This window comes from Suncus etruscus, chromosome 11 (genome assembly GCF_024139225.1).
Source record: "Suncus etruscus isolate mSunEtr1 chromosome 11, mSunEtr1.pri.cur, whole genome shotgun sequence".
Classification (NCBI taxonomy): domain Eukaryota; kingdom Metazoa; phylum Chordata; class Mammalia; order Eulipotyphla; family Soricidae; genus Suncus; species Suncus etruscus.
The window spans coordinates 36,039,176-36,065,433 of NC_064858.1; the positions used below are offsets into that span (position 1 = coordinate 36,039,176).

General features: G+C 42.3%; 2 protein-coding genes across 2 annotated transcripts in view; both read right to left on the bottom strand.

Annotated features, from left to right (window-relative positions):
• Nucleotides 1–26,258, bottom strand: part of BORCS5 (BLOC-1 related complex subunit 5) — a 714,757-nt gene that overhangs the window by 433,132 nt on the left and 255,367 nt on the right. The window lies entirely within an intron of this gene.
• The window catches only part of ETV6 (ETS variant transcription factor 6), a 245,923-nt gene continuing 245,336 nt past the window's right edge, over nt 25,672–26,258 (bottom strand). The window contains 1 exon segment of the mRNA XM_049783341.1: nt 25,672–26,211. Within this exon segment, the coding sequence (XP_049639298.1) occupies nt 26,106–26,211 (106 nt within the window). The 3' untranslated portion in view covers nt 25,672–26,105.

Here is a 26,258-nt window from a genome sequence, read left to right on the forward strand (position 1 = left end):
ACTACTACTACTAATAATAATATTCAACTATCCATAGAGAGAGTCTGCATTCTTTTTCCTAGGTGCATACTATTTTAGACGTCTTTCATCATGTAAATAGCTAGTTCTATGCAAATAGTCATATGAATTCTTTTCAATCTTTTCATTTCTTTTAAAAACTGATAAAAATCATGGGTTGGCATTCACAATTTCCCTGGCATTTGATAAGTTGCTCTTCATAGAGGTTATTCTGGTTTTCTCTAATAGAAATGTCAAAGACAATCTATTTTCTCAAAAATAGTGTGTTGTCAAACTTTGTTTAAATCTCTGCCAAATTAGTAAGAAGTATATGTTAAGAAAGTTTTGTTTTTATAAGGAAATATGATTAGTGATCATTTTAATTTATTTTTGTGGGTTTTGGGTCATAACCCTAAGGTGTTCAGAGCTTATTCCCAGATCTGTGCTCAGAGATTACTCCTTTTGGTGCTCAGGGGATTACTGGAGATCAGGCCAAGGTTAGCTACAAACACAGCAAGTACCTAACCTGCTGTCTCAGCCCATTATTTCCCTTTTTTCTTTTCTCCTCTTCCTTTCCTCTTCTTTTTTTCTTCTTCTTCCCTGTCCCTTTTCTTTCTTTCTTCTTTTTCTTTCTTTCTTTCTTTCTTTCTCTCTTTCTTTCTTTCTTTCTTTCTTTTTTCTTTCTTTCTTTCTTTCTTTCTTTCTTTCTTTCTTTCTTTCTTTCTTCCTTCTTCTTCTTCCTCCTTCCTTCCTTCTTCCTTCCTTTCCTTCCTTTCCTTCTTCCTTCCTTCCTTCCCTTCCTTCTTCTTTTCCTTCCTTTCCTTCCTTCCTTTTCCTTCCTTCCTTCCTTCCTTCTTCTTTTCCTTCTTCCTTCCTTCCTTCCTTCCTTTTCCTTCCTTCCTTCCTTCCTTCCTCTCCCCCCTCCCTCTCCTCCTCCTCCCTCCCTCCCTCTCCTTCCTTCTTCCTTCTTTCTTCCTTTCTTTCTTTTTTCTTTCTTTCTTTCTTTCTTTCTTTCTTTCTTTCTTTCTTTCTTTTCTTTCTTTCTTTTTTTTTTTCTTTTTCTTTCTTTCTTTCTTTCTTTCTTTCTTTCTTTTTTCTTTCTTTTTTCTTTCCTTTTTACTATATTCATTTTCTACATATGTGTGTTTTTATTTTCTGTTAAGTTCTTTTTTGGGGGGGTCACACCCGGCAGCACTCAGGGGTTACTCCTGGCTCTATGCTCAAATCGCTCTGGCAGGTTAGGGGGACCATATGGGATGCTGAGATTTGAACCACCATCCTTCTGCATTCAAGGCAAATGCCTTACCTCCATGTTATCTCTCCAGCCCTCTATTAAGTTCTTTATGTATCAAAAATATTAAATCTGGGGCCGGCGAGGTGGCACTAGAGTTAAGGTGTCTACCTTGCAAGCGCTAGCCAAGGAAGGACCATGGTTCGATCCCCTGGCATCCCATATGGTCCCCCCAAGCTAGGGGCAATTTCTGAGTGCTTAGCCAGGAGTAACCCCTGAGCATCAAATGAGTGTGGCCCGAAAAAAAAATTAAAACGTTGACTGTGATGACAATTGAAATGTCTTTTTATATTTAAAATGATTTTTGGCATTGTTTTGGTAAAATGCTTCTAAAATTAATTTCATATCTCAGTCTTTTCTTTAAGGTTTCTGATTTTTTTCTGACATTTTTGGCATCTCCTAGAACTCCAAGAAACCAAAAATCTAAACACAGTGGCTCAAGCAAGTAATTTCTCTTTTTCTCACAGTGAGATACTAAGGGATAAATGTTAATTTATCTGTGCTGGTTCATCTGTCCAGCAATGCCAGGGGCATTGTTTATTCTGTCAGCCTTCCTCTTGTCACCCAAAAATGAGTTCTAGATTATTAGGCTTTCTAAGGAGATGAGGTACCAGTTCTCCTAGTATCAGATGAGGTACTATTTTTACTGAGAATCTAGATATCTCCAGAAAATTTCTACTTAAGTATCATTGACCAAAACCTATAGACATCAAAGTTGTAAGGAAGCTGAAAAGCATAGGGGCCAGGGTGCCATCATCATTAATCTGTGGGGGCTGAGCCTATTACCACTCAGAGTAGAATTGGGCTTTATGTATCTGGGAAAAAAGTGGGGAAGTTGGGCATGGCATCTTCCCCAAAGAGTAGCAAATTGACAGTGTTTGGCACATTAAAAATTACTTTATGAATCTGAGTTAATTTTGTATTTTTCCCTAGTCTTTCATATTGATTAATCAGCACCATACTGTTTTTACCTAGCTAAAATTTGGTAGGATAAACTTCTCTATTTCCCTCTCAAAATTATTCTGACATATATTATATATTTATTCTCCAAGAATCCCTTTGTCTAAAAAATTTTTGTTGACCTATTAGATGAGTTTAGGAAAATCTTGTCTAATTTGAGTCATCCTGACTAAGAACATGTAATATTTCATTTGTGTGTGTGTGTGTGTGTGTGTGTGTGTGTGTGTGATTAGTAACATTTTGTAAATTTTATCCATAACTTTAAAAGTTTTTCTTTGGTATACTATTATTTGTTTCTACTAGAAATTAGATTTCCTTCCTTCCTCCCTCCCAAGTGCTATTTGGGATGTTGTGGGTAGCACCAGCAATTCTTAGCCAACCAGGTCAGTGGTTCAATGACAGCACCTGAAGATGTCCTGAGGATGTAATGCTTGGGCCTACTGTGCCAAGGTCATCTGTGATCACGCCAACAGTGCTTGAAGTCCTCTAGGTTCCCCTGGTGGTACTTGGGGGAACCATGTGGTGCTGGGGATTGAATCTGGATTGGGTACCATCTAGGCATATATCCTAAACCCTGTACTATCTCCTGGCCCCTATTTCTTAATTATAATTTTAGTAACTTCCTTTGTGTTCCCCAGAAGCAAATGTTATGATTTAATTTTTCTTTTATAGTGAATACAAATAAGAAAAGCATTAAGCAGAAACAGAAATAGAGTTGACAGTCTTACTTATGTGTTAGCAGAGAAAGAAATATTACCTTAGATATGTATGCATATTCAATATGTAATGTTCTCAAGGAAGTATCTGTCCATAGTGTAAGTTTTTGACTGATGCCTTCTTTATATAAATGTTTATTTTGAAAATAAAATTAAGATTCGAGGTCTCTAAATTTTAAACTTATTGATCAGATGGGACATACTCTAACTAGTATAGAGAAGTGGCTAGTAAGAAATAGATATCTTATGTAGGCAGTAATAGAGCTATCAAATTTATAAGTGGACTAAGCAGAGGTCTGAAACTCAAATTACCTGCGGGCCGCAGGAGGCAAAGTCAGGGTGATCCCTGAGTGCAAAGTCAGTAGTAAGCCTTGAACATTGGGGGGGTGTGACCCAAACAACTAAAACAAAACAAAACAAAAAATGATCCTCTAGGGCAGGGCCACAAAACGTTGTACGGAGGGCCGTTTGCGCCCCTCGGGCTGTGAGTTTGAGACCCCTGGTGGGGGAGTGATTTCAGAATGGAGAATGTTGTATAAAGCATATTTTTATTTACTGACAAATGGAATCCCAGTATTGCCCAGACTGCTAGATTTCTAGACTTAATTGCTGCTCAAAATTAAAGGTTAAATTCAACAGTGTGTTTTGAAATAATCCTACATCCTTTCTGCATGTATAATATTATTATGTATATATACACACATACATATATGTGTGATAATTTGTATACATTATATATTTTAATTCATGTTTGTTCTGATAGTATCCTTAAATCTGTACAATTTTTTGTTTTGGGGCTACACCCAACTGTGCTCGTAGATTTGGACTCAGTGATCACTCCTCAGTTTGCTGAGGGGATCATCATATCTAATGGGCCATGGATAGAATTTTTGTCTGCCCTTAATTCCTTGTAATATCTCTCTGGCCTCACATCTTCCTTTTTGATCGTAATAGTAAAACACTTGATTCTGAGTTCATGGAAGCAAAAGAGAAGCACATTTTTCCTTCTTGAAAGGAACTCTGGGCACAGTCAGGTTGCTGAAGACCACAAACCCTCTTTTGATGGCTTTCCCTTCTTGCAGGGAATCAGCATTTTTCTTTTTTTACTGGGATTTGCAAGGGCTGAATTCCCTGAGAATCCCTTTCACTTGCTTGTACTTGAAGTTCAGAAGGGCTTCTTTTGTTGCTTTTTGTTGTTACTGTTGTTGTTGTTGTTGTTGTTGTTGTCTTTCTGCTTCCTGATTTGAAGCAGACTTCCGTTCCCTTTTAACAAACCGAATACACTCAGCAGCTGGGGCTACCATGTTGAGTAACCTTGCTCAGTGACAAAAATGTGAGACTAGAGTGAAGGTGGATGAGATTCCCACATATGTTCCTGCTACTTAAACCCTCCAGGGAGCTTGGAGAATGTGACAGGATAGTCCGATGACATTCTCAGAAGTTCTGGCACATAGGTAAAAAGGAAGCACTCCTCTCTGATAGCTGAATGCGGATGTAACAATGAGAGCCCTGTTCTCAAGTTCCCCAGACTCTGAACAATGGAGGCCCCAGTCTTCCCTAGATCCCCTCTCCAGGTGAGGAGCCCTTGGCCTGGGCTCTGCCCGCCCTTTTCTTAGTTGAATCAGCTTTCATTTCCCCCTTGTGTTAGAGAAAGCAAATCCCACACTCCTTTAAATCACAATAGACAATACTGGCTTTGTGAATTCAGCTGTCTTTTGGTGCCTGCTCTTGATGAAGGGTGAAAAGTGATGAGTTGGAAAATGGACCAATTGAGCTGGCTTGGCTACAAATGAGTGCCTCCCCACCCCCTAGGCAAACAAGTCTTATCAACTTTCATTAGCTGCAGTCTAATCCCTGAACTGTGCAATTCTTTCCAAGTCATAGACCATTCTGTACCTCCAGATGCAAAGAAACTGAGAAAGGGAACCTGCATGTGTCTGAGTTGGGGATTATAAGAGCTGTGTGTCACTAATAGAGGCTGATTTGGGTATGTTAATAATGAAATACATGATGCCATTTTATGTGTTCAGAGGGGAAGGCAAGTAAGAAAGTCAGGGAAAGAGAAAAGAAAAGATATTCCAGAAGTTGAGTTTTTGACACACAGATAATTTTTTACCTTCTTTTTTTAATTTTTTAAAATTTTTTGTTAATTTTTACCTTCTAAATATAATTGTTTTCATTGTAGTGGTATCACAGCATTGCCTCAAGCTTTGAGATAATGATTTTGTAAACTATAACTGTCCAGATCAAGCCTGGGAAGCTAGATAGTTTCTGAAAGGGAATCCTTCACTCTGAAGAAAACTCCGAAATCTCAGCATCTCTTAGACAATTTGTCTTAAAACTTGAATGTCGGGGCCGGGCGGTGGCGCTAAAGGTAAGGTGCGCCTGCCTTGCTCGCGCTAGCCTTGGACGGACCGCGGTTCGATCCCCCGGCGGTGCTAAAGGTAAGGTGCGCCTGCCTTGCTTGCGCTAGCCTTGGACGGACCGCGGTTCGATCCCCCGGTGTCCCATATGGTCCCCCAAGCCAGGAGCAACTTCTGAGCGCATAGCCAGGAGTAACCCCTGAGTGTTACCGGGTGTGGCCCAAAAAACCAAAAAAAAAACTTGAATGTCAATCAATGATTCTCAGGAAACTTCAGAGTATCCCCACTGACTAGATAGTGTTGGGTATGAAGAAGAAAGAAAGAAGAGAATTGAGAGGATAAAGAACACAAAGAGATGATAAAAGTAGCAGAAAAAGCATCAAAGTAAATAGTATTTTTATTTTATTTTTGGTTTTTGGGTCATACCTGGCAGCACTCAGAGGTTACTCTTGGCTCTATTCTCAGAGATATCTCCTGGCAGGCTCAGGGGACCATATGGGATGCTGGGATTTGAACCACCAACCTTCTGAATGCAAGGTAAAGGCCTTACCTCCATGCTATCTCTCTGGCCGCAGTAGATAGTATTTAATGTAGAGTCCTTGTGTTATGTGCATGTATGAATGTGTGTATGTTTCAGGATAGCTGTTAATATTTCTAAGTATCAAAAAATAAGTATAAATGTAGAGAGCCAGAATAGTATAGTGGGTAAGGCACTTACCTTGCACACAGCAAAGATTAGTTAGAACCCTGGCACCATATATGGTCCCTCAGAACTCTGTCAGGAGTGATCCTTGAGCATAGATCCCCCAAACCAAGAAAAATATATACATATTTAAATATATATAAATAAAATGTATATAAATAGTTGAATAGAGGGGCCAAAAAATAAGTAAAATAGAAGTAAATTTTCAAACCCCAAAATGTTAATCAAATTCTACAGTATTCTAAGCCAATAAAGCTGATAACTGACACAATCCAACTTCAAGAATTATGATAAGGGGCCTGGAGAGATAGCACAGCGGCGTTTGCCTTGCAAACCAAAAAGGACCAAAGGTGGTTGGTTCGAATCCCGGTGTCCCATATGGTCCCCTGTGCCTGCCAGGAGCTATTTCTGAGCAGACAGCCAGGAGTAATCCCTGAGCACCGCCGGGTGTGGCCCAAAAACCAAAAAAAAAAAAAAATTATGATAAGAGTCTGGTAATTGTGCCAGTGGTACTGGCCAAAAACAAATAAACCCCCCACTGCACAAGTATATCAATGGAGCAGATTAGAAAGCCCAGAAATAACTCACAGAAATATGGTGAACTTACAAAGGAGCAAAGACAGTATTTTTTAAGAAGTGGTATTGGCAGGGCCAGAGAGATAGCATGGAGGTAAGGCATTTGCCTTGCATGTAGGAGGACCATGGTTTGAATCTTGGCGTCCCATATATGGTTCCCCCAGCCTACCCAAGGCAATTTCTGAGCATAGAGCCAGGAGTAGCCCCTGAGAGCTGCCTGGTGTGACCAAAAAAAAAAAAAACCCAAACAAACAAAAACAAAAACAAAACAAAAAAAGTGATATTGGCAATGGAATACTACGCAGTTGTTAAAAATAAAGCCATGAAATTTGCTCATACATGGATGGATATGGAGATTATTTTGCTGAGTGAAATAAGTCAAAGGAAGAGAGATAGACATAGAATAACCTAACTTATTTGCAGAATATAAGGGAAAAAAGATAATATGGTAATAATATTCAGAGATAATAGAGATGAGGATCAGGAGGATGAGCCCAAGGTAGGAAGTTCGCCACAAAGAATGGGGAATGCAGTTAGGGTAGTCAACAGTCCACTGTGACAATGATAGCTGAAACTGATCACTCTGGATAAAAACTGGGTTCTGAGAGTGAATAAAGTGACATGCATGGTTCCACCTCATTAACAATATGCGAAACAGTGTGAAAAAAGGAGAGAGATTGATCCCGGGTTTCGGCACCAAAAAAAAAACAAAAAAAAAGATGAGAGAGAGAGAGAGAGAGAGAGAGAGAGAGAGAGAGAGAGAGAGAGAGAGAGAGAGAGAGAGAGAAGTAACATGCCTGCTCCAGAGTCCAGAGGCAGGAGGGTCAGACTGGCTGGGGACACTGGTGGTGGGAAATGTGCACTGTTGCAGGGTGGTGTACATTCTATAACTAAAACTCAGCCATGAAAATTTTGTTACCACAATGCTTAAATAAAGTAATAACTATATAAACTACAAGGAAAAAGAAGTGGTGGTGGGAAGGTGAACTGCATCATAATAAAGACCTTACTTGCTTGGATTAATTGAACTTGGGGCCAGGGAGATAATTCAAAGGGCTGGCACACACGCCTTGCATGCCCCGGGCTCTATGTTTGACACCTGCCTGGCACCACTTAGCCCTTTGAGCGCCACTGTGTAGCCTTAATAGTCCTCAGCACTCCTTGGCCTAAGCAATACAGTATCACCAGGCGAAGCATGGTCAAGTATGTATGGTCAACTGTGGTTCCCAGACTTCCTGAGTATGCTGGATCCCTCTACACCCCAACAAATTTTAATTATATCAAAATTAATCACATATCTGAATATAAAATGTGCAGTTAAGAATTTCTAGAGACACAGGAGGAAATCTAACAGAGGATGACCTTGGTTTTGGTGATAACTTCTTAGAAGCACCACCAAAGGCACAGTCTCTGGAAGAAAGAATTGGGAAGTTAGACTTTGTTAAAATGAAAGATTAGGCTCTGTGAAATATGATGTCAAGAGATATAAAAGACAAGCCACAGACAAAGTTTTGGTTGTTTTTTTATTTCTTGTCAAATTCTACCAACCCTCATCAGATGAGTGATGGGTATATATTCTTTCCCATCAGTGGGGCTTCTGTTGATTTTGGTCATCATGATTTCCTTTGTAGTACAGAAGTTTCTTAGTTTGATATAGTCCTTACTTGTGCTATAGAAAGACCAGCAATCTTAGAACACAATTTACCTTTCTAGAAAAAGAACAAAATTGTGCTCCTAATATTTTCCTGGGGCTATAGAGACATCAAATATGTGTTGTTTCATTCATCCTTACTCACCAACAAAAAGAATTATGTATTACCACTCGTTTCAGAGACATTAGTTTAAGTAGTCCACTCAACCCCAAAGTCTTTCTCCAAACAGAACACTCTTAGAACCATTTAAAGTGTTGAAGGTAGAAAAAAAAAAAAACAGACTAAATTCAAAGGGCAAATTTTACCTATTTGTAAATTTGCATAGAACCTTTTCTCCCCTGCAATCTAAACTCTGAAAGCTCCTAAGTGCTGGCCATTATACATGTGTTTGCATCTTAGTCAGATGCAAATTTTCCAATGGTAGAAAAAGCAATGATTATGATTTTTTTTTTAGTTTAGTTTCCAAAGTATAAAGCTTTGGGCTATTTCATAATACCTCCCAGGACCTATCTAAGTGTTATTGGTATCATTTGTTGCATTGGGGATTTTTATATCTAGTTGATGACTGAGGCTGTTTTGTAAGTTCCAGTTTTGGATCTTTCTTATGAAATTTTGGTATCAAGAATATACTAGTCTTTTTTGAGCTGGTTAAAATGTATTTTCCCCTTGCTAGTGAATAACTTTATTTTGTTTTTTATTTAAAAACATTTAAAATTAAAATCATGTTGATATATTTTATTTGATTAGATTTTGTGTTCCTTGAAGATTGGTAGAAAATTTTATTGTTTTTTGGGGGGGTTGGGGGAACACCCTGTGACACTCAGGGGTTACCCCTGACTCTGTGCTCAGAAATCTCTCCTGATAGCCTCGGGGGACAATATGGGATGCTGGGGGTGGGGTGGGGGATTAAACCTGCATCTATCAGCTGTGTGCAAGGCAAACTCCCTACAACTGTGCTACCACTCTGGCCCCTGAACAATTTTTTTTAATATAAAATTAATCCTTGAGTGCTTTCTCTGAGCTCCATCCTCTTGGATTCTTTTTTTAAACAAACAAACAAACAAACAAACAAACACTATAGAGCTTTTACCTCCTGAAGCACCTTTGTACAACTCTTTCCCATGAACTCCCTCCCTCCTGAATTTCCCATCTCAGGTAATTTTTCTCTTTCCTCTGTTATTCTCCATTCTGGCATCTCTATTCTGGCATCTATGTTCTTGAAGTTTACGAAGGTATCTAGGTGGCTTAGTGCCTTGGTTTGTTTGATCAGTGTGAGCTCAGAGACCTTTCTGCTCCCATTGCTTAGTCTAGTACATGGTGAGAACTTAATCGGTATTTGTTAAACAAATAATTAGTTCATTTCCATTCATTCAAATGATACTTCTAGTTGAAATATCTAGTAGCTCAGTGAGTCCAAATTTTTGTTTTCAAGTTGTCCCATCTGTTATTCTCTGTTTCTCCTTTCCTGGCTTCTTTTAGGTTTATTGAATATTATATCAATCCTACATAAGTTTATGTATTAATGTTTTTCAGATGATTAGGCACAACACACATTTTGAACTTTACAGTGTCTGAGTTAATAGCGAAGAAGTAAGAATCTAGTAACCATCATTCCTGCTGTCATTTAATCTTCAGTTGCTCAAACTAAAATGATATGATGTTTGTTAAAAACATCTAGTCAGACTAATCTCACTTTGTTTAAATTTATAGGACTTTAGGCACTTATCTACCAATAGTTTCTGGAACAAAAGTGAAAAGCAGGCTTCGTTTAGAGCCTGGTTTCTGAAACTGTCCTTGTGTATTTATAAATTGCTGGGAAGCCTGCAGGAAGCCACTTGACTGGAACATCCAAAATTGATGGCTTTCACCTAATAAGCTAGTTTATTCATCCTCTTCTTTCTTTTTCATTTAAAGAGCACTAAGTATCCAGACTGCCTCTTTCTTACACAAACCACTTCCTTGTGCTTCTTTGTGAAAAATCAAATATTTGTGGCCTGCACTTTATTATTCAAGCCGCCCATAAACTTAATCTTTTTTTGTTTGCATTTCCTTCTGAGACAGCACATTGTGCCTTCCCTCCTTTGGGACTCTATTTTTCCAAAGACCAAATTGTCTCCATATGCGTGTGACACTTTTTATATCTGTACTGTGCTTTCTAGAATGTTTTCCTCTTCTCTTTTTGCCTTCATATTTATACAGTTGGGTGATAACTCTTAAGAAAAAAATTTTTTTAGCTTTTTTAATACCTTGATTTCTTGACTGTGTTTTCTCGATACTTTGTGCCAAAGCCAATGAACCATACAGAATTATGCAAGCTATGTCACTGGGGAGCTGTGTGCTTTTGGTCTATCACTCAACTCTTTTGAGCGCCAATTGATGTGGAATGATCTAAGATTCCTCCTAGTTTGAAGAGCCAATGCTACTATGGCTTGAATTGTCTTTTTGACATAGAAGTACTGCCTAAAAGGGGGTGAAATTGGAGCTACAATAGCAGTATTACAAATACAAATTACTTCCCTATCTCCTCTACTAAAAGCTACTTCTTTGGATTTCCTGATGTTTGAACCATATCTGACTTTCTGTTTCAAACTGCCGGATGTGGCCCCAAAATTAAAAAACAAACAAATAGACAAAAAAATCAGTCTCAAAGACTGGCAATGACTGGAAGTATCCTCTCTGAATAGCATGACAGAACATGAAAAGAGGCATCAGAAGGTGTTAGTTTGGATCCAGCCTCTCCCACCTTCAGTATGAATTGATCAATGGACATACCCTCCCTCTAGGTAGCTTTCCTGAGAATCAGGGACTTTTCCCCAGGAGGTTGTAAGGATTTATACCTCTCAGTCGATCAGCATTTTCTTTAAGTACTGCAGAAGCTAAAGGACTTTTTGCTTTGTTTGTGTTTTGTTTTTTGATTACACCTGGCTGGACTCAGGACTTTCTTGTGACTGTGTGCTCAGTAATCACTCCTGGTGCTGAGAGGTTCATAAGAAGTGTGGGATCACTTGTAAGCCAAGTGCCTTAATCCTTGTACTATTATATCAGCCCAGGCTAAAAGAATTTTACCTGGGATTCAGAAATCCACCTTAAACATTTCTAATGGGAAAGTAGACTGGTTCACTTGGAGGTAAAAATAAAAAACCTGGGATAACCCCTATATATTTTTTTTTTTTGGTTTTTGGGTCACACCCGGCAGTGCTCAGGGGTTACTCCTGGCTCCATGCTCAGAAATTGCTCCTGGCAGGCACGGGGGACCATATGGGACGCCGGGATTTGAACCGATGACCTTCTGCATGAAAGGCAAACGCCTTACCTCCATGCTATCTCTCCGGCCCCGGATAACCCCTATATTTAAGTGGCTTCTTTTAAAAATCATTCTCTTGAATAATAGAGAAAAAGAAACAGGCTATGAAGAGAGGAATTAGTTAAGATTTGATGATTGGAATATAAATTGGGGACATAGAACTCTACATTTATCTATCCACTCACTTTCTAAAAAAAGAACATCCAGTTGAATTAATGCACACTGATTATTGGATACCTGCAGTGTGCCAGGGCACTTCCATGATCTAAGATACACCTTAAAACACACACACACACACACACACACACACACACACACACACCTCAGAACTATAGCCAGGGAGGTGTCTACTCAGATGTGATGAGTAGTTGTTTGTAATCAGGTTGCATTGTTGTGGGGTTCAGAGCCAAGTTCCCAAATCTGTAGTGTTATTTCCATGCTTCTTCATGGGGCCATCCATGTAAATCTCACATACTTGAAGCAGTTGCTGATCCATCAGAAGCTGCACTCCTGGGCACCTGAATCTCCATCTTGTTATGTCCAGAAAACAATGAGCAGGCAAGTTTCAAAATCATTTGAAATTGTCTGGTCTGGTCTAGTCCCAAGGATTGTGATTGGTCTGGACCCGCTCCCTCAAAACAGGTTCCTAGATACTTCCCAACAGGGAATGTGCATCAGCAAGCCTGAACCCTTCCCAAGGTTGGTATCCAGAATTACAAAGTGGAGGGGAGGCCAGAGCAACATCTCAAACATGAGATTGAATAACGATTTTACAATGGTATAATTCCAGTCTCACATGAGTTCCATCACTAATACATGTCTGACGTGAGGTGGGTGTGGACTGGAAATGACAATTCTTAGGGCAAATGTGTCAAAGCCAAATGACCTGGTGCTTCCCCTGGACACAGTGCTATGTACTAGGGCCATGTAGGAAGATGATAGAGTGAAGAAGGCTGAGAGCCTGAGAGCTCCACTAGTAAGGAGATTTGATTAAATAAAGACCCTGAGCACATCTGTGTGAACTAAACCCAAAGCAAAGTTTTCCTTTAGGGGAAAAAACCTCTGGGATTTAGGGATAAAGTCCTGCCAAGATGTTTACCACATTCAGCTTTTCTTTTTAATTTAATAATTTCTTTTTTTTTCTTTATTTAAGCACATGATTACACACGATTGTAGTTGGATTTCAGTCATAAAAAGAACACACACCCCCTTCATCAGTGCAACCTTCCCACCGCCAAAGCCCCCTATCTCCTTCCTTCCCCACCCTCTGCCTGCAATCCAGACAGGCATTCTACTACTCTCACTCTCTACCATTGTCATGATAGTTAGTGTAGTCATCTCTCTAACTACACTCACCATGTGTGCGTGAGCTTCACATCGAGAGCCAGTCCTTCCAGCCCTCATCTCTGTTGTCTCTGGGTATTAATACAATAATGTCTTTTGTTTTTCTTAAAACCCATAGACAAGTAAAACTATTCTGTGTCTATCTCTAATAATTTCTTTACTTAAGCACCATGGTTACAGAAATGTTCATAGTTGGGTTTCAGTCATAGAATGTACACTGCTCTTCACCAGTGCAACTTCTTTTCTTTTCTTTTCTTTTCTTTTCTTTTTTTTTTTTTGGTTTTTGGGCTACACCCGGCAGTGCTCAGGGGTTACTCCTGGCTGTCTGCTCAGAAATAGCTCCTGGCAGGCACGGGGGGACCATATGGGACATCGGGATTCAAACCAACCACCTTAGGTCCTGGATCGGCTGCTTGCAAGGCAAACGCTGCTGTGCTATCTCTCCGGGCCCACCCGTGCAACTTCTACAATCCTCCGGATGATTTGGATGATTTGCATTTATCTCTACATTTGACTAAGCAGCTGCAAGCAGATGCAAATTGCATATGCAGGATTTTGCCCCCAGGTCAAGGCTGGAGGAGGAAGGATGTTTAGACTTCCAATGTGGTAGTGGGGTGGTTCTCAAATTTGCTCGAGGTCTTGCCATGGGGTGCCTCAGAGAGGCAAAGGCATTATTAGGTGGGCTGCAAACCCTTCTATTGTCTCTGAGTCGTTGGCATTGGGTGGTGTTCCCATTTGATACTCAAGAGAATCAGAGTCAGATGAAATCAGTGCTGAGTAGCTTGTGGTGTGTTTGCAGTGGGTCAGGTTTGATGGGCAGGAACGGAAAGGAGCTGAGATGTGGGCAGTAGGATCAATACCTGTGTCTTTCATTGACTCTTTCCAGCAGTACATTGAAGAAAATAATTCTCTGAGGAACTAAGGCCCAAACCTTAAGTGAATTGCTTGAGAGGTGATTATTAGGCCTGGGTCCCAGTATGCCATTTTTCTTCTTATTTTAGATGAAGATAAAGGGGGATATTCTCAAACTGGTTATGCAGTTTTCATTTTCCTAATCCAGAGGTGAGTTCAACTGTTAAAAGATGGTTAGGCAGGTTTTAGGGCTGGATCTCACCCCATGTCTCCTTGGACCAGACTCTTGGGACTCTGGATGTGGCTCTTTTGAGTTTAAGCCTCTCAAGAAACCATATTTGAACTTTATATGCTTTAAAATGAACCAAAGAGGGCCTGGAGAGAGTACAAAGGCAGAGTGCTTGCCTTGCATGTGGTCCGCTGACTGGCACCCCCCCCCCTAAACTTTAACAGGAGCAAACCCTGAGTACTGATGAGTGTGGCTCCAAAATAAAAAAATGAAAAAAACACCCAAACTGAATCCAAAGAACTATTTGAGAAGGAGGGTCTTTGGTCTACATTCAGAGGTGCATAGACACTACTCTTGTCTCTGTGCTCAGGAGTCATATTTGGCAGTGCTTAGACAGCTGTGGTGCCAGGGATAGAACCAATGATGGTTGCATGCAAAGCCAGTGCTTTACCCTTGTGCTATCTCTGCTGCCAGGGAAGGACATTATTTTGTGCACATGTGAACTGAACCAGGACTTTCTTCAAAAGGAGAGAAAACCAATCAAGGAAACTTGTAAAACAATTTCAAACGAAACAAAACCAACACATTTCCTAAAGCTATTGCACTGGAACAAAACAGATCAAAATATTCTGGGTAGGGGCCGGAGAGATAGCATGGAGGGTAAGGTGTCTGCCTTTCATGCAGAAGGTCATCGGTTTGAATCCCGGCATCCCATATGGTCCCCTGAGCCTGCCAGGAGCGATTTCTGAGCATGAAGCCAGGAGTAACCCCTGAGCACTGCCGGGTGTGGCCCAAAAACCAAAAAAAAAAAAAAAAAAAAAATATATATATATATATATATATATATATATATATATATATATATATATATTCTGGGTAAACCTAAGAGGGTCAAGCCAGTAGTTCCTTAGGTTGAGCTTATGGCCACGAGTAAATATAGTCCCCCACCTTCAACCCCATATAGGCTGTTGTGGGCTGTGACCCCTGGATCAGTCAGCAAGTGTGAGAGGCTCAGGTTGTCCCTCACCCCTGGGGGTGGGGTTTTTCCTCACACTGTTGCAAGGGAACAACACAGACTTTTTGGGCATGTTTTGGGGGTTGAGGGAGTTTCCAAGCAGTGTTTGGTAGATTTGGGCAACCCCCAGTGATACTCAGACTGATGGGCCAGTGCTCAGGCCTAGTGATAAGATTGCTGTTTGGGTCCCCTGGTGCTAGGGATGAAAGTCAAGGTCTCAGTATGCAAGCCATGTGCTTCTCAGGTCTCTCGAAGGTTTTGGAGAATCCCAATGTGATCAAAGTAGGACTGCTCTGAATAAAGCAGCAGTAGGCAGCTCAGTAGAGGTAGAGCCAAGTATAAAAATAGAACCAGTTCACCATTAGCATGAATGATCTTTTGGAGACCCCGTCTCTGCAAGAATTCAATCCTCTCAACCCATTTTCTTAGTAGCTGCTATTAGTATTATTTTCACATATTTGTATTTGAGAAAACTGAGCCAGAGAAGTTGGGCAAATTGTTTAAAGTCATATGACAATGGTGAAATAAGGGTGTACTTGGAGTCAGGCATTCTGAATTGCACATATTCACTCAATTCTGTGGTTCTCAAGCCAGTGGTGTGTTGAACCTGTGAAGTTAGAATGGGAAGGAAGATAAAATTGGAAGCATTGATCTTGGGTGTCTGTCTAGGATTCTTGATATATCCAGCAAAGTAGAAGTCATGTATTGAAGCCCAGGTAGAATTTTTTTTTGGGGGGGTCACACCTGGTGGTGCTCAGGGGTTACTCCTGGCTGTCTGCTCAGAAACAGCTCCTGGCAGGCACGGGGGACCATATGGACACCGGGATTTGAACCAACCACCTTTGGTCCTGGATCTGCTGCTTGCAAGGCAAACACCGCTGTGCTATCTCTCCGGGCCCCCAGGTAGAATTTTTTAATGGAAAAAACCTGCACCATGTGGAACTACCCCCAAACCGGTCTTGCTCCTGGCCCTGCTGGTCACCCTCTGACCCTGCTGGCCCTCCCCCAGGTCCCATCGCCCACTTTCTAAGGATGCTGCTTTGCCTAAAGCATGACAAACTAAAATGCTGAGACAAAACAGGCACGTAATGCAAGAGTGAGTGATTTATTACCTAATTAAAAAACCCTTTAGACTGCCTCCCAAGAGGCTGCCTTTGGTTAGCAATTCACAAAAGGGAAGGAGAAACATACACTGTAGAACAGTGAGTGAGAAGTGGTCTTGCCAAGATGACAGAAGAAATGACAGGAAGAGGGACCCCAAGGGCAGTTGGTTTTATTACGGAGATGTGTCATTTGTGTTGTGCACATGCCAGCACCAAAATCGTGCAGCTATGAATGGAAAGGAAACTGAAGATAGTTTTAGATAGAGAAAAATGTGAAGAGATGTTCAACGAATGGAACAGATGTCTTATTTTGTACCTATCTGACTCCGGTCTACCTGTCTATATCATATTTATTTTTCCATCCTTTCTCTGCTTCCTCCTCCTTCTCCTTCCCCTTCTTCACATCAGGTGCTTGTGTGCTTACTCTGGGATCTGGACTTACTCAGGGATCTGTGCTGAGGAATCACTCCTGTTGGTTCTTGGGGTGGGGTGGGGAGCATGGGATGATGAGGATAAAATTGGTAAAAAAAAAAAAATAAAAAAAGTAGGTCATGTGCAAGGCAAATGCCTTAATTCTGAATTTTCTCTCCACCTACTCTTTTTCCATTCTATTTTTGGAGAAGGGCCACACCCAGCAGTGCTCAGGATTTACTCCTGGCACTGTTCTTTTTTTTTTTTTTTTTTTTTTTTTTTTGGATTTTGGGCCAAACTGATGATGCTCAGGGATTACTCCTGGCTTGAGGGACCATATGGGATGCTGGAGATTGAACCAAGGTCTGTCCTGGGTCAGCCATGTTCAAGGCAAATGCCCTACCACTGCGCCACTGCTCCAGCCCCATTCTGGCACTGTTCTAAGAGAGCTGTGGGAGCCATTATGTGGTGGGAATGAAATCAGGTCATCTGCATGCAAGGCAAGTGCCCTACCTGTTGTACTCTGGTCCATCTTTTCCCATTCTTTTTTTTTTGTGGAGGATGAATTTGGTTTTTTGAGTGGTACATTGTGATGCTCAGGGTTTACTCCTGGCTATGCACTCATAAATTACTATAAAAATTGCTATAAAATTATATGGGGTGCTAGGGATTGAACCTGGTTTGACCACATGCAAAGCAAGCACCCTACCTGCTGTGCTGCAGCTCTAGTCCCCACTTTTCTCATTTTTATTAGACATTTTTGTTTGGAGCCCACACCCAGTGATGCTAAGGAGTTACTCCAGGCTCTGTACTCAGGGATCATATGGGATGCTGGGGAATGAACCTGTACAAGGTAAGCATCTTACCTGCTGTATTATGGTACTGGTCCCTGTTTTTCTAAATTTTTAAACAAACTTTTTAATTGAATCACCAGGAGATAGAGTTACAAATGAGTTTCAGTCATACCATGTTCCAAAACTCTCTCCTTCACCAGTCACATTTCCCACCACCAATGTCTCTAGTTCCTTCCCTACCCCCACTCTGCCTCTATGACAGACATGATACTTTCGACACCCAGTTCTTGTCCAAAGTGATCATTTCCAACTATGATTATCAGTCCATTATGCAATCTCTTGGGACTCTTAAGGCTGTTTTTAAGAGTAAAAAAAAAAAATGTAATTTTGACCAAGTTCGATTTGTCACTTTTCCTATATGGATGGTGTTTTTGGGCCATAACTAAAATTTTTTTGTCACTGAAGGTCATGATACTTATTCAGACAGACACAGACTTACACAGGTCAAAGGGATGGTTGTAGAAAAGAATAGAGCCTGCAGTCCTATATCAAGCTCCAAAAGAAAATAACTGATGCCGATTCTTCCCAGGTAGTTTGGTCCATGTTGATATCTCTGTGGCATTCTCAGAATTGGGGTGGATAAGGGCACAGATTTCTCCTTCTACATGAACATTAGCAGCTCATACCACATCCTAAACCCTCCAACAGAAATAGCTCAGCTCCCCAACTTAATCTTATCAAACTGCCAAGCCATGGGGGTGGAGAGTGTGGTACTTGTCTTCCATGCGACTGACCCAGGTTTAATCTCCAGCATTCCACATGGTCCCTGGAGCCTGACAATAGTGATTCCCAAGTGCTAAGCCAGGAGTAGCCCCTAAACAAAAGCAAACAAGAAACTCAAACAAACTGCCAAGCCGCCAAATTTGCTTTTGATCTAAAAAGTCTGAACCATGTAATACCTCAAAATTTTATAGTAGTGTCAGTCCAGCAGTATCACAGGAAATCTGATGGAAAGGTACATGGAAAATTAACAAGCATAGTGAGCCTAAAAAGTAGCAAAAGAGTCAACCAGCACCAATCACAACCGGGTAAATACTTAGACACCATGGAGAAATAGAACAATGATTTCAAATTGACCCTGTTGATCTCAGTTCAGATTATTCCATTTGCCTTTGTGTTGTAACAAGAAATATAAAGTAAATTTGTTTGTGTCAACAAGGGGTCACACTATGATGGTGGGTGGGAAATTGGAGACACTGGTGAAGGGAAGGTCACACTGGTGGTGGGATTGGTGTTTGAACATTTAATGCCTGAAATGAATGTACTGTGGACAACTTGGTAAGTCATGGCGTTATAATAAAATGTAAAAATAGTTAAATAATTTGCTAAAAGTAAAAATTTTAGGAAATTATTAAGTCATTAAAGTGGGTAATAAAAATGGTCATCTTTGTAAACAACAACAACAGTAACAACATCAGTTTAGTGTCTGCAGATGTGGGCAGATTATGGGTGTATGAAGGGGACTGGAAAATGTCACAGGAACGCCAGCAGGGGGCGCTCTGAATGGCGTGGAGAGGGGGCTACCAGAGACATGGGAGTCTGGAGCAGCTAGTGTGTGTGTGTGTGTGTGTGTGTGTGTGTGTGTGTGTGTGTGTGTGTGTGTGTGTGTGTGTGTGTGTGTGTGTGTGTGTGTGTGTGTGTGTGTGTGTGTGTGTGTGTGTGTGTTTGTGTTTAGACTCAGAGACCCTGCGTGTGTGTGTGTGTGTGTTTGTGTTTAGACTCAGAGACCCTGAAGCTGCTTGCAGAGACACAGAATTGTTCTTGGCCTCAGGAGAGATTATCGCTAAAAAAAAAAAACTGAATGCCTCACCAAGAATGTTTTATCTTTCTAGATTATCATTGTGATCTGAAAGAATGATATAAAATTTCACAGGCAAGCAGCAATTTAAGAACTTCACAGCCCTGGGGCCAGAGAGATAGTACAGCAGATAGGGGGCTTCCCCCTATATACTACACCAAGCCTGCCAGGAGTGATTCCTAAGTATAGAGCCAGGAGTAAGCCCTGCTGGGATGACCCCCCAAAACCAAAGCCAAACAAACAAATGAAAAGAACTTGTTAACTTAGCACCAGTTTTGCAAGAAGCACTCAGGGAATTTTTTTAAAAGGCAAGACAAAGCTTGTCACAAAATGACAGTAATAATTCCCTCCATATCAGTGATCTCAGTGTCAATGTTTTGAATTTACCAATCAAAGGACAAAGGTAGGATGGACCAGAAAACTGAATCCAACATTTGCTACTTGCTAGACACACACCTGAACAGTGTTGTAAAAGCAGGCTCCAAGTCAGAGACCTGAAGCAATAAGGGTGTTTTGTAGGTGAAGAGATGTCCTTTTAATCTTGCAGGACTGGGTCAGAGTGACTGGGCGAGAGATAATACAGTGGGTCGGGCACTTGCCTTGCACATGGCTGATCGGGCTTGATTCACGGCATCTCATGTGGTCCCCTGGGCCCACAAGGAGTGATTCCTTGGTGCAGAGTAAGGAGTAAGAGCTGAGCACCTCCTAGTTTGCTCCAAACCTAATAAGTTAAAATAAATAAATAAAAAGTATGACCAAGTTGGGGGGAGGCATGCTACAGGCTGTCTGCTTTTGGCACTGCATGGGTCATGGCACTATGAGTCTGGCTGGCTCCTTTGACCATTCCCAAAGAGTATTTTGGAAGGAAGCTCTGAGCTGTCTTTTGAATGGTCAGTGATGGAATCGTTAGCATCCAGATGGAATCGTTCGCTCAGGTCTGTGCTTCTTACAGGCTCAGGGAGAAGTGACTCAAGGAAGATCATGTTTCCTCTGGCAAAGCAGGTGGCTTTGACCACCTGGTTCTGAGCCCCTCTTTCAGGGTTCTGTCTAGGAACAGTGGTCCCTCCACTCAGAGAAGAGAATTTTGGTGACGGTGTTTACTCTGGTTACTGACCCGAAGAAGGAACAGATTGCACCCAGAGCAGGATCACAGTTGGTTTCTGCTTTGCATTGGCATCAGAATCTCAGCCTCTTTTTTTTCTTTTTGGGCCACATCTGATGAAGCTCAGGGATTATTCCTGGCTTTGCACTCAGGAAGGCTTGGGGAACTATATGGGATGCTTGTGATTGAACCTGGGTTGGTCACATGCAAGGCAAACACCCACTGTGATATTGCTCTGGTCCCTCCCAAAAATGTCTCTGGCCTTTTTTATTCTACTTTAAAAATTTTTGTTTTTGTGTCAGATCCAGTGTCGTTTCGGGACTCGTGAAAGAGGCTGGATTCAAATCTATACTCCCTCATCCAAGATCCCCAGGTGATTTTCAAGCAGCTCCATATTGAGTCTAGGCCTATAGAGGTCCCCTGCTAAGACTAAGCAGACATCAGGCTTCACCTAATGTTCCAGGTAGCATAGCCAAGGCCAGTCAGTAGGTACTCTTTTGCTGTTTATACAGGGCCAGTGTGGTTGACCAGTGACTGGACCCTCATTTGAAAGGGCAGGTTATCTGTTACGAGTTTTCATCTTGGGCCAGAGAGATAGCACGATAAGGCATTTGCCTTGCATGCAGCAGATCCAGGACTGATGGTGTTTCCAATATCGGCATCCCATATGGTTGGTTCCCTGTGCTGCCTGGAGTGATTTCTGAGTGCAGAGCCAGGAGTAACCCCTGAGCTCAGCCAGGTATGACCCCCCCCCAAAGTTTTCATCTTTATAGCAATTGCTTAAAGGGTTTGGTGATTGTATGTCCATTTTGCCTCATTCTATAGTTTGTCTAGTATGTGAAAAATGCTCCATTGCTGTATGATTATTATTTGCTTTGGACCACAACCAATATTACCCAGGGCTTATGCCTAGCTTGGAGTTCAGGAATCACTCCTGGCAGGGCTCAAGGGATGATCTCATTCATATGAGATGCTGGGGATCAAATCTGGGCTGGTTTACGTGCAAGTGCCCTCCCTACCCACAATACTATCATTCCAGCCCCATTGTATGATTATTAATGCAAAATTTTAGCCAGTTATTCTCTCTCTCTCTTTTTTTTTTTTTAAAGGATCTACTTTCTCATAGTCTGATGTCTGGTCATAGTGGCTCTCAAATGTTGGCATGGATCATAATCACCTGAATGGTTTGTTCAAACATGGCTGAACATCTCAGCCTAAATTTTGGATTGAGCAGGGGTAGGAATGAACACATTGCTTTTCTAATTCCCCAAAAATGCTTGTGCTGGGTTACAGAAATGAGAGCTTGTGCAGTATTTTGAACCTGACAGAAACATCCAGATCCTTATTTTTGATAATGTACTCTGATGAGAAGCTAGGGCCCAATTTCAGATATTCATGGTCATGAAAGAGAATGCATTTCCCCAACCTATATCCAAGTATCCAAGTTGCTACTAAGCAATGCACTTTGTTTCACTTGCTGTGTCTCTGCTTCCCTCTGAGGGCAGGTAGACAGTTCTGGCTGACTGCAGTCTTGATATAGAAATTATAATAACTCCTTGTTGATTGATTTTGTTTGCTGGGCAGTTTCACACCTCAGAGTAGGGGCTGGCTCCTAACTGATTGTTTCTTTGGGTCTTTCTAATCCTGTGGAGGTTCTGAGGCTCTGCTCAGCCCCTGTGCTCAGACCCATGGCCTCAAATACAATTTAGCACCTCTTTGCTGGGAGGACCTAAGGTTCTATCTATTCCCTTTTATTGGGGGAGCACACATAACTTACTCCTTGAAGGGCTCAGGGGACTCTGAGGTGCTGGAGACTGAACCAGGGTCAGATGTGTGCAAGGCAATACTGTATCTGCTATACCATCACTCTGCCCCTGGTCCTACCTATTCTTGGTATCACTTGTTTTTAGGCCACACCTGGCGGTATTCAGGGATCACTCCTTATGTGGTTATAGGATTATAACCTGGTCATAAGTACTTTACCCTCTGTGCTATCTCTCTGACCCCTATTCTTGGTATGACTTTCGTCTTTAGGGACTTGAAAGCCTTTGGCATAGCACAGGACCTATCTCAAATTAGTCTTTTTCTGGCGATTTCCCCACCCTCTTGGAATTTAGCTGTTTGCTGGGCCTTTTCTGGAGCCACTTGTCTGAAGGTCATCTGTAGCATGTGTGGTAACTGGGGTTTTCTGTCATGGGAAGCTGTGTGCATACTTATCATACATGAATGTACACCATATTGATTGCACGGGCCTCCCTGGGATTAAAGAGATTTGAGACCTTATTTTTTTTCTATAAAAAATTTATTGAGATGATGCAATTATAGGCTTTTCTTTTAAAAATTATTTGCAACTCACTGGCCCTGAGAAAAGGCATTTTTTTTGTTTTTCCTTTTTTATTACATTCATTTGATTCATCCCTTATAAACCCCACACCTCAAAAACAGATTAGAAATTAACCCCCCCTCCCAAAAAAAAGAAAAGAAATTGTAGATTCAGTCTGGCGTGCAGGCAATCGAAGTCCCAGAGAGAAATCTTCAAGAATGGTCACTTGGCATGTGAGTCAGAGTCTGTCTGTAGGTGTTTAGTGTTGATGCAGACGGGCCCAGAGTATCACATGAGGCTTCCATAGATTTGGGGCCATGTTTCCCCAATTTCTAAAGCCTTTCTCTTTCCCTTCCTTGTTTTCTGCTTTCCCTCCAGTTTTCTGCTTGAAGAAGCAGCTCTGTGAATAACAGCAGTTGGGTAAAGAAAACGGAGCTTTGTTCCTCGTGTCTTTTTCCTCCATCTTTCTGCCTATCACTTCCTGGTTGCGAATGGGTCAAATGTGGGGCTGGCTGGATTCTGACTCCTAGCATCATCTTCCACTAAGGCCCGAGACCTCACTGATAATTCGGCTTTGGTTTCCCTTTCTGTAAAAGTGAGTTAATGTTGCAAATATGTATTCAGCATCCACCCCAGGGCCAGGAGTGAGGTGGGAAGGGCACTTTCTGAGCCATCCAGGAAATCAGAGGCATAGAAATAAATTCTTTTCCTTTGGACAGGGAATCAGGGTAAAAAAGTAAACAAACAAAAACCCTAGGAGCCCCCAAAACCCTTTGCAGCAGAGGGTTTAAAAGGAGGAAATAGTTTGAAAAAAAGGAAATCTATTAGTCTGTGATTCCTCTTTTCACCAAAACCACTCTCCATATTCCCTCACTGTACCTCCCAAGAGAGGATCAGCAGCATCAGAGATGGCGTCTCAGTCAAGATCAAGTTGCCCTGGGACAGAATGACCTCGGGGAAGACATCACATCTCCACAGCCTGCTAGTGTGACCACTTCCTTCAAAAGTACCTGTGGGAACCTCAGCTTCCAGCACAGCAAGAGATGCTGTGGAGCTTTTCTAGGTGCTGGGGACAGCCCACAGGACTGCAGAAACAGTTTCTGGCTGTCACCAGCATGATCCCAGCCCCATTTCTAACCTGGGAAACCAAGAACTTCCAGGAAGGGGTTGGAATGGGAAATAACCTACGTTCCAGGGGGCTGGTCCCACCCAGAACTCAATGCTGAGGTGGGAATCCCTACCTGCTAGAGCTCTCAGGGAGGACAGTAGCCCTGGGAAGACAGTAGCTAGGCCCTACTCAGCTTGCATTCCCCGACCAGGCCTGCTGGGTTGACCCTAGGGTCTACAGAATAAATACTGACACACCCCTGACACCCCAAATCAGAGCTGCACAGGTTTCTTTTCAAAGAACACGTGAGTGGAATTTTAGGGCAGGGAAGAGGCAGGGGAGAACGATGGTGGAACCTTTATTAGTCAATTCCCTGGACAGGGACAGAGCACTGGCACCCAGGTCACTAGCTCATCCACAGTAGAAGGCCTTGGGGGAAACAAAGACTCTTTGGGTCAGTAAAGAGCCCCTGAAGTGAGCCTGAGCCCTCACCAGGGAAGTGGCTAGAAGAGAGTCCCCAGGGAAGGTGAAAATCTGCCCTTTCTCTCTAGCCCTACACAGTGGCTCTCGGAACCCAACAAATATCGACTCCATCCCTCTATCATGTATGTCCTCAATCTCACATGAGCCTCACTCTCTATAAACATTCTGTGACCTGTGGGATCACAGTTCAGTTGGCTGAGCCCCTCAACAATTGTCCTCTGGGGACCAAGGACAAGTACCTGTTTGGTACTTTTCAGTAAGGTCCCTGTGCCTTCAACTCAGAAATGTTCACATGTGTGTATATATGTTCGTGTGTTGTGTGCGTGTGTGTATGTATGTGTTGTGGGGAAGCAGGAAAATAGGGTAGAGCCTGCAAGTGCTCAGACAGCTGAGCAGCAGAGAGAACCAGGCAAGGGGGTGTTCTACAAGTCAGGCCTAAACTTCTGGATTCAAGATTCCTCATACTAGATTCAGAATTTAGACTAGAAGAGGTCACTGAGATGGCAAGAAGTGGGGAACAAAATCTAAGTAACTGTGAGACAGTGTGCCCATCTTCTCAGTGCAATTTCTTCACTGAGAAGAAGATGGGCTTCTCATATGGTTGAAAACAAGTCTCAAATGGATTCTAAATAGACATGAAAGAAAAAAACAACTTGAGGATCCACTTCCTGTCTGCTAGGCTCAGTAGCCTACACTGGACTCTGGGACCAAACATCCTGGGTCCTAGAAGGCACCTGAACCCTCAGAGGCCAGGATGCAATTCTAAGTCACAAGGACACAGGACACAGGTCACCAGATAGTCATGCTCTTGCCCTCTCCCTGAACCTATGGAACCTGCCTTGGAGAAATTGGTTCCCACCTCAGTAGGGTTCTCACTACTTTATAGACCACCAGGCCTGCATGACCTCATCTTTCCCCTTTGCAGTGCTCTCAAGCCAATCCCAAGATGATGGAGTGAGTCTCTCTGCCCATCTCAACAGTGCTCCCGGCTTCAGTGCCAGCAAGGCCTTCCTCCCGCCCTAGGTGGCCCCATGCCTAATTCGGGGTTTTCTTGGCCACAAGCACCTGGGGCCAATCTTCTACTACAGTCTAGGTGCTGACCAATTCCCAAGATACTGCCAAAGACACTGAACTGTGCTGAGAGGAGGTGGGGAAAGAGGGAGAGAGAAGGAAGAGAGGAAAGAGAGGAGAGAGGAGGGAAGTGGAAGGGGTGAGGAGAGATAAAGAGGGAAATATAGGGGAGGAGAGGAGAAAGGGAGTGAGGGAAAGAAGGGAGGTAGGGGAAGAGAGTTCTAGGTCACTTTTTTCAAAAGAATCATCTTTTGCCCCAACTTTCCTCCCCTTTTCTCCTCCCACTTTCCTCCAGGCCAAGATCCCAACAGCAACAATAACTGTCACAAGCTCTGAGGAACTTGATCTCTTATTCCTTTGCCTGACCAGCTGGGCTTGCTGCACTTTGTGAGATTAGCAAAAAATAGAGATATATTTATATATATAATAGGTATATATTTCCATAGGAAAACAACCTGGGATGTCTTCCCCTACATGAATGTTGAAAAGTAAAACTTTTTTCTAAAAAAAAAAAAAGGGGGGGGGGACAAAAACCCCAAAACAACAAAACCAAAACACCATGAAACTAACAACAGGCAGGAGGGGAGGCGAAGTGACCAGGGCGAGGTTCCAAGTGACAAGGAACCGGCCAATGCAAGTCCCAGGCTCCTGCCCTCTGGGCTGTGACCCAGCCCTGCCTTGAGAGGCTGGGAGGAAGGGGTTGTCTTAAGGTGCTCTGGGGTCCCTCCTGGGATGCAAGACAAGTGGGGCTTCTTTTTTCCTCTCCTCAGCTCGCCTGCTCCAACTCAGCACGCGTCCAGCAATCCCGAGGGGGCAGTGGCTCCCGGCACAGAGGTGGCAGATGTGGGTCTCAGCATTCATCCTCCTGGTAAATCTGTTCGTCCAGCTCCTGGGACTCCAGGTGCTCCAGGCGATCGGTCCGGCCACTCATGATTTCATCAGGGGTTTTCATGAACCTTTGTCAGAGAAAAAAGAGGTTATTATTTTCATAAATTACTTCTCC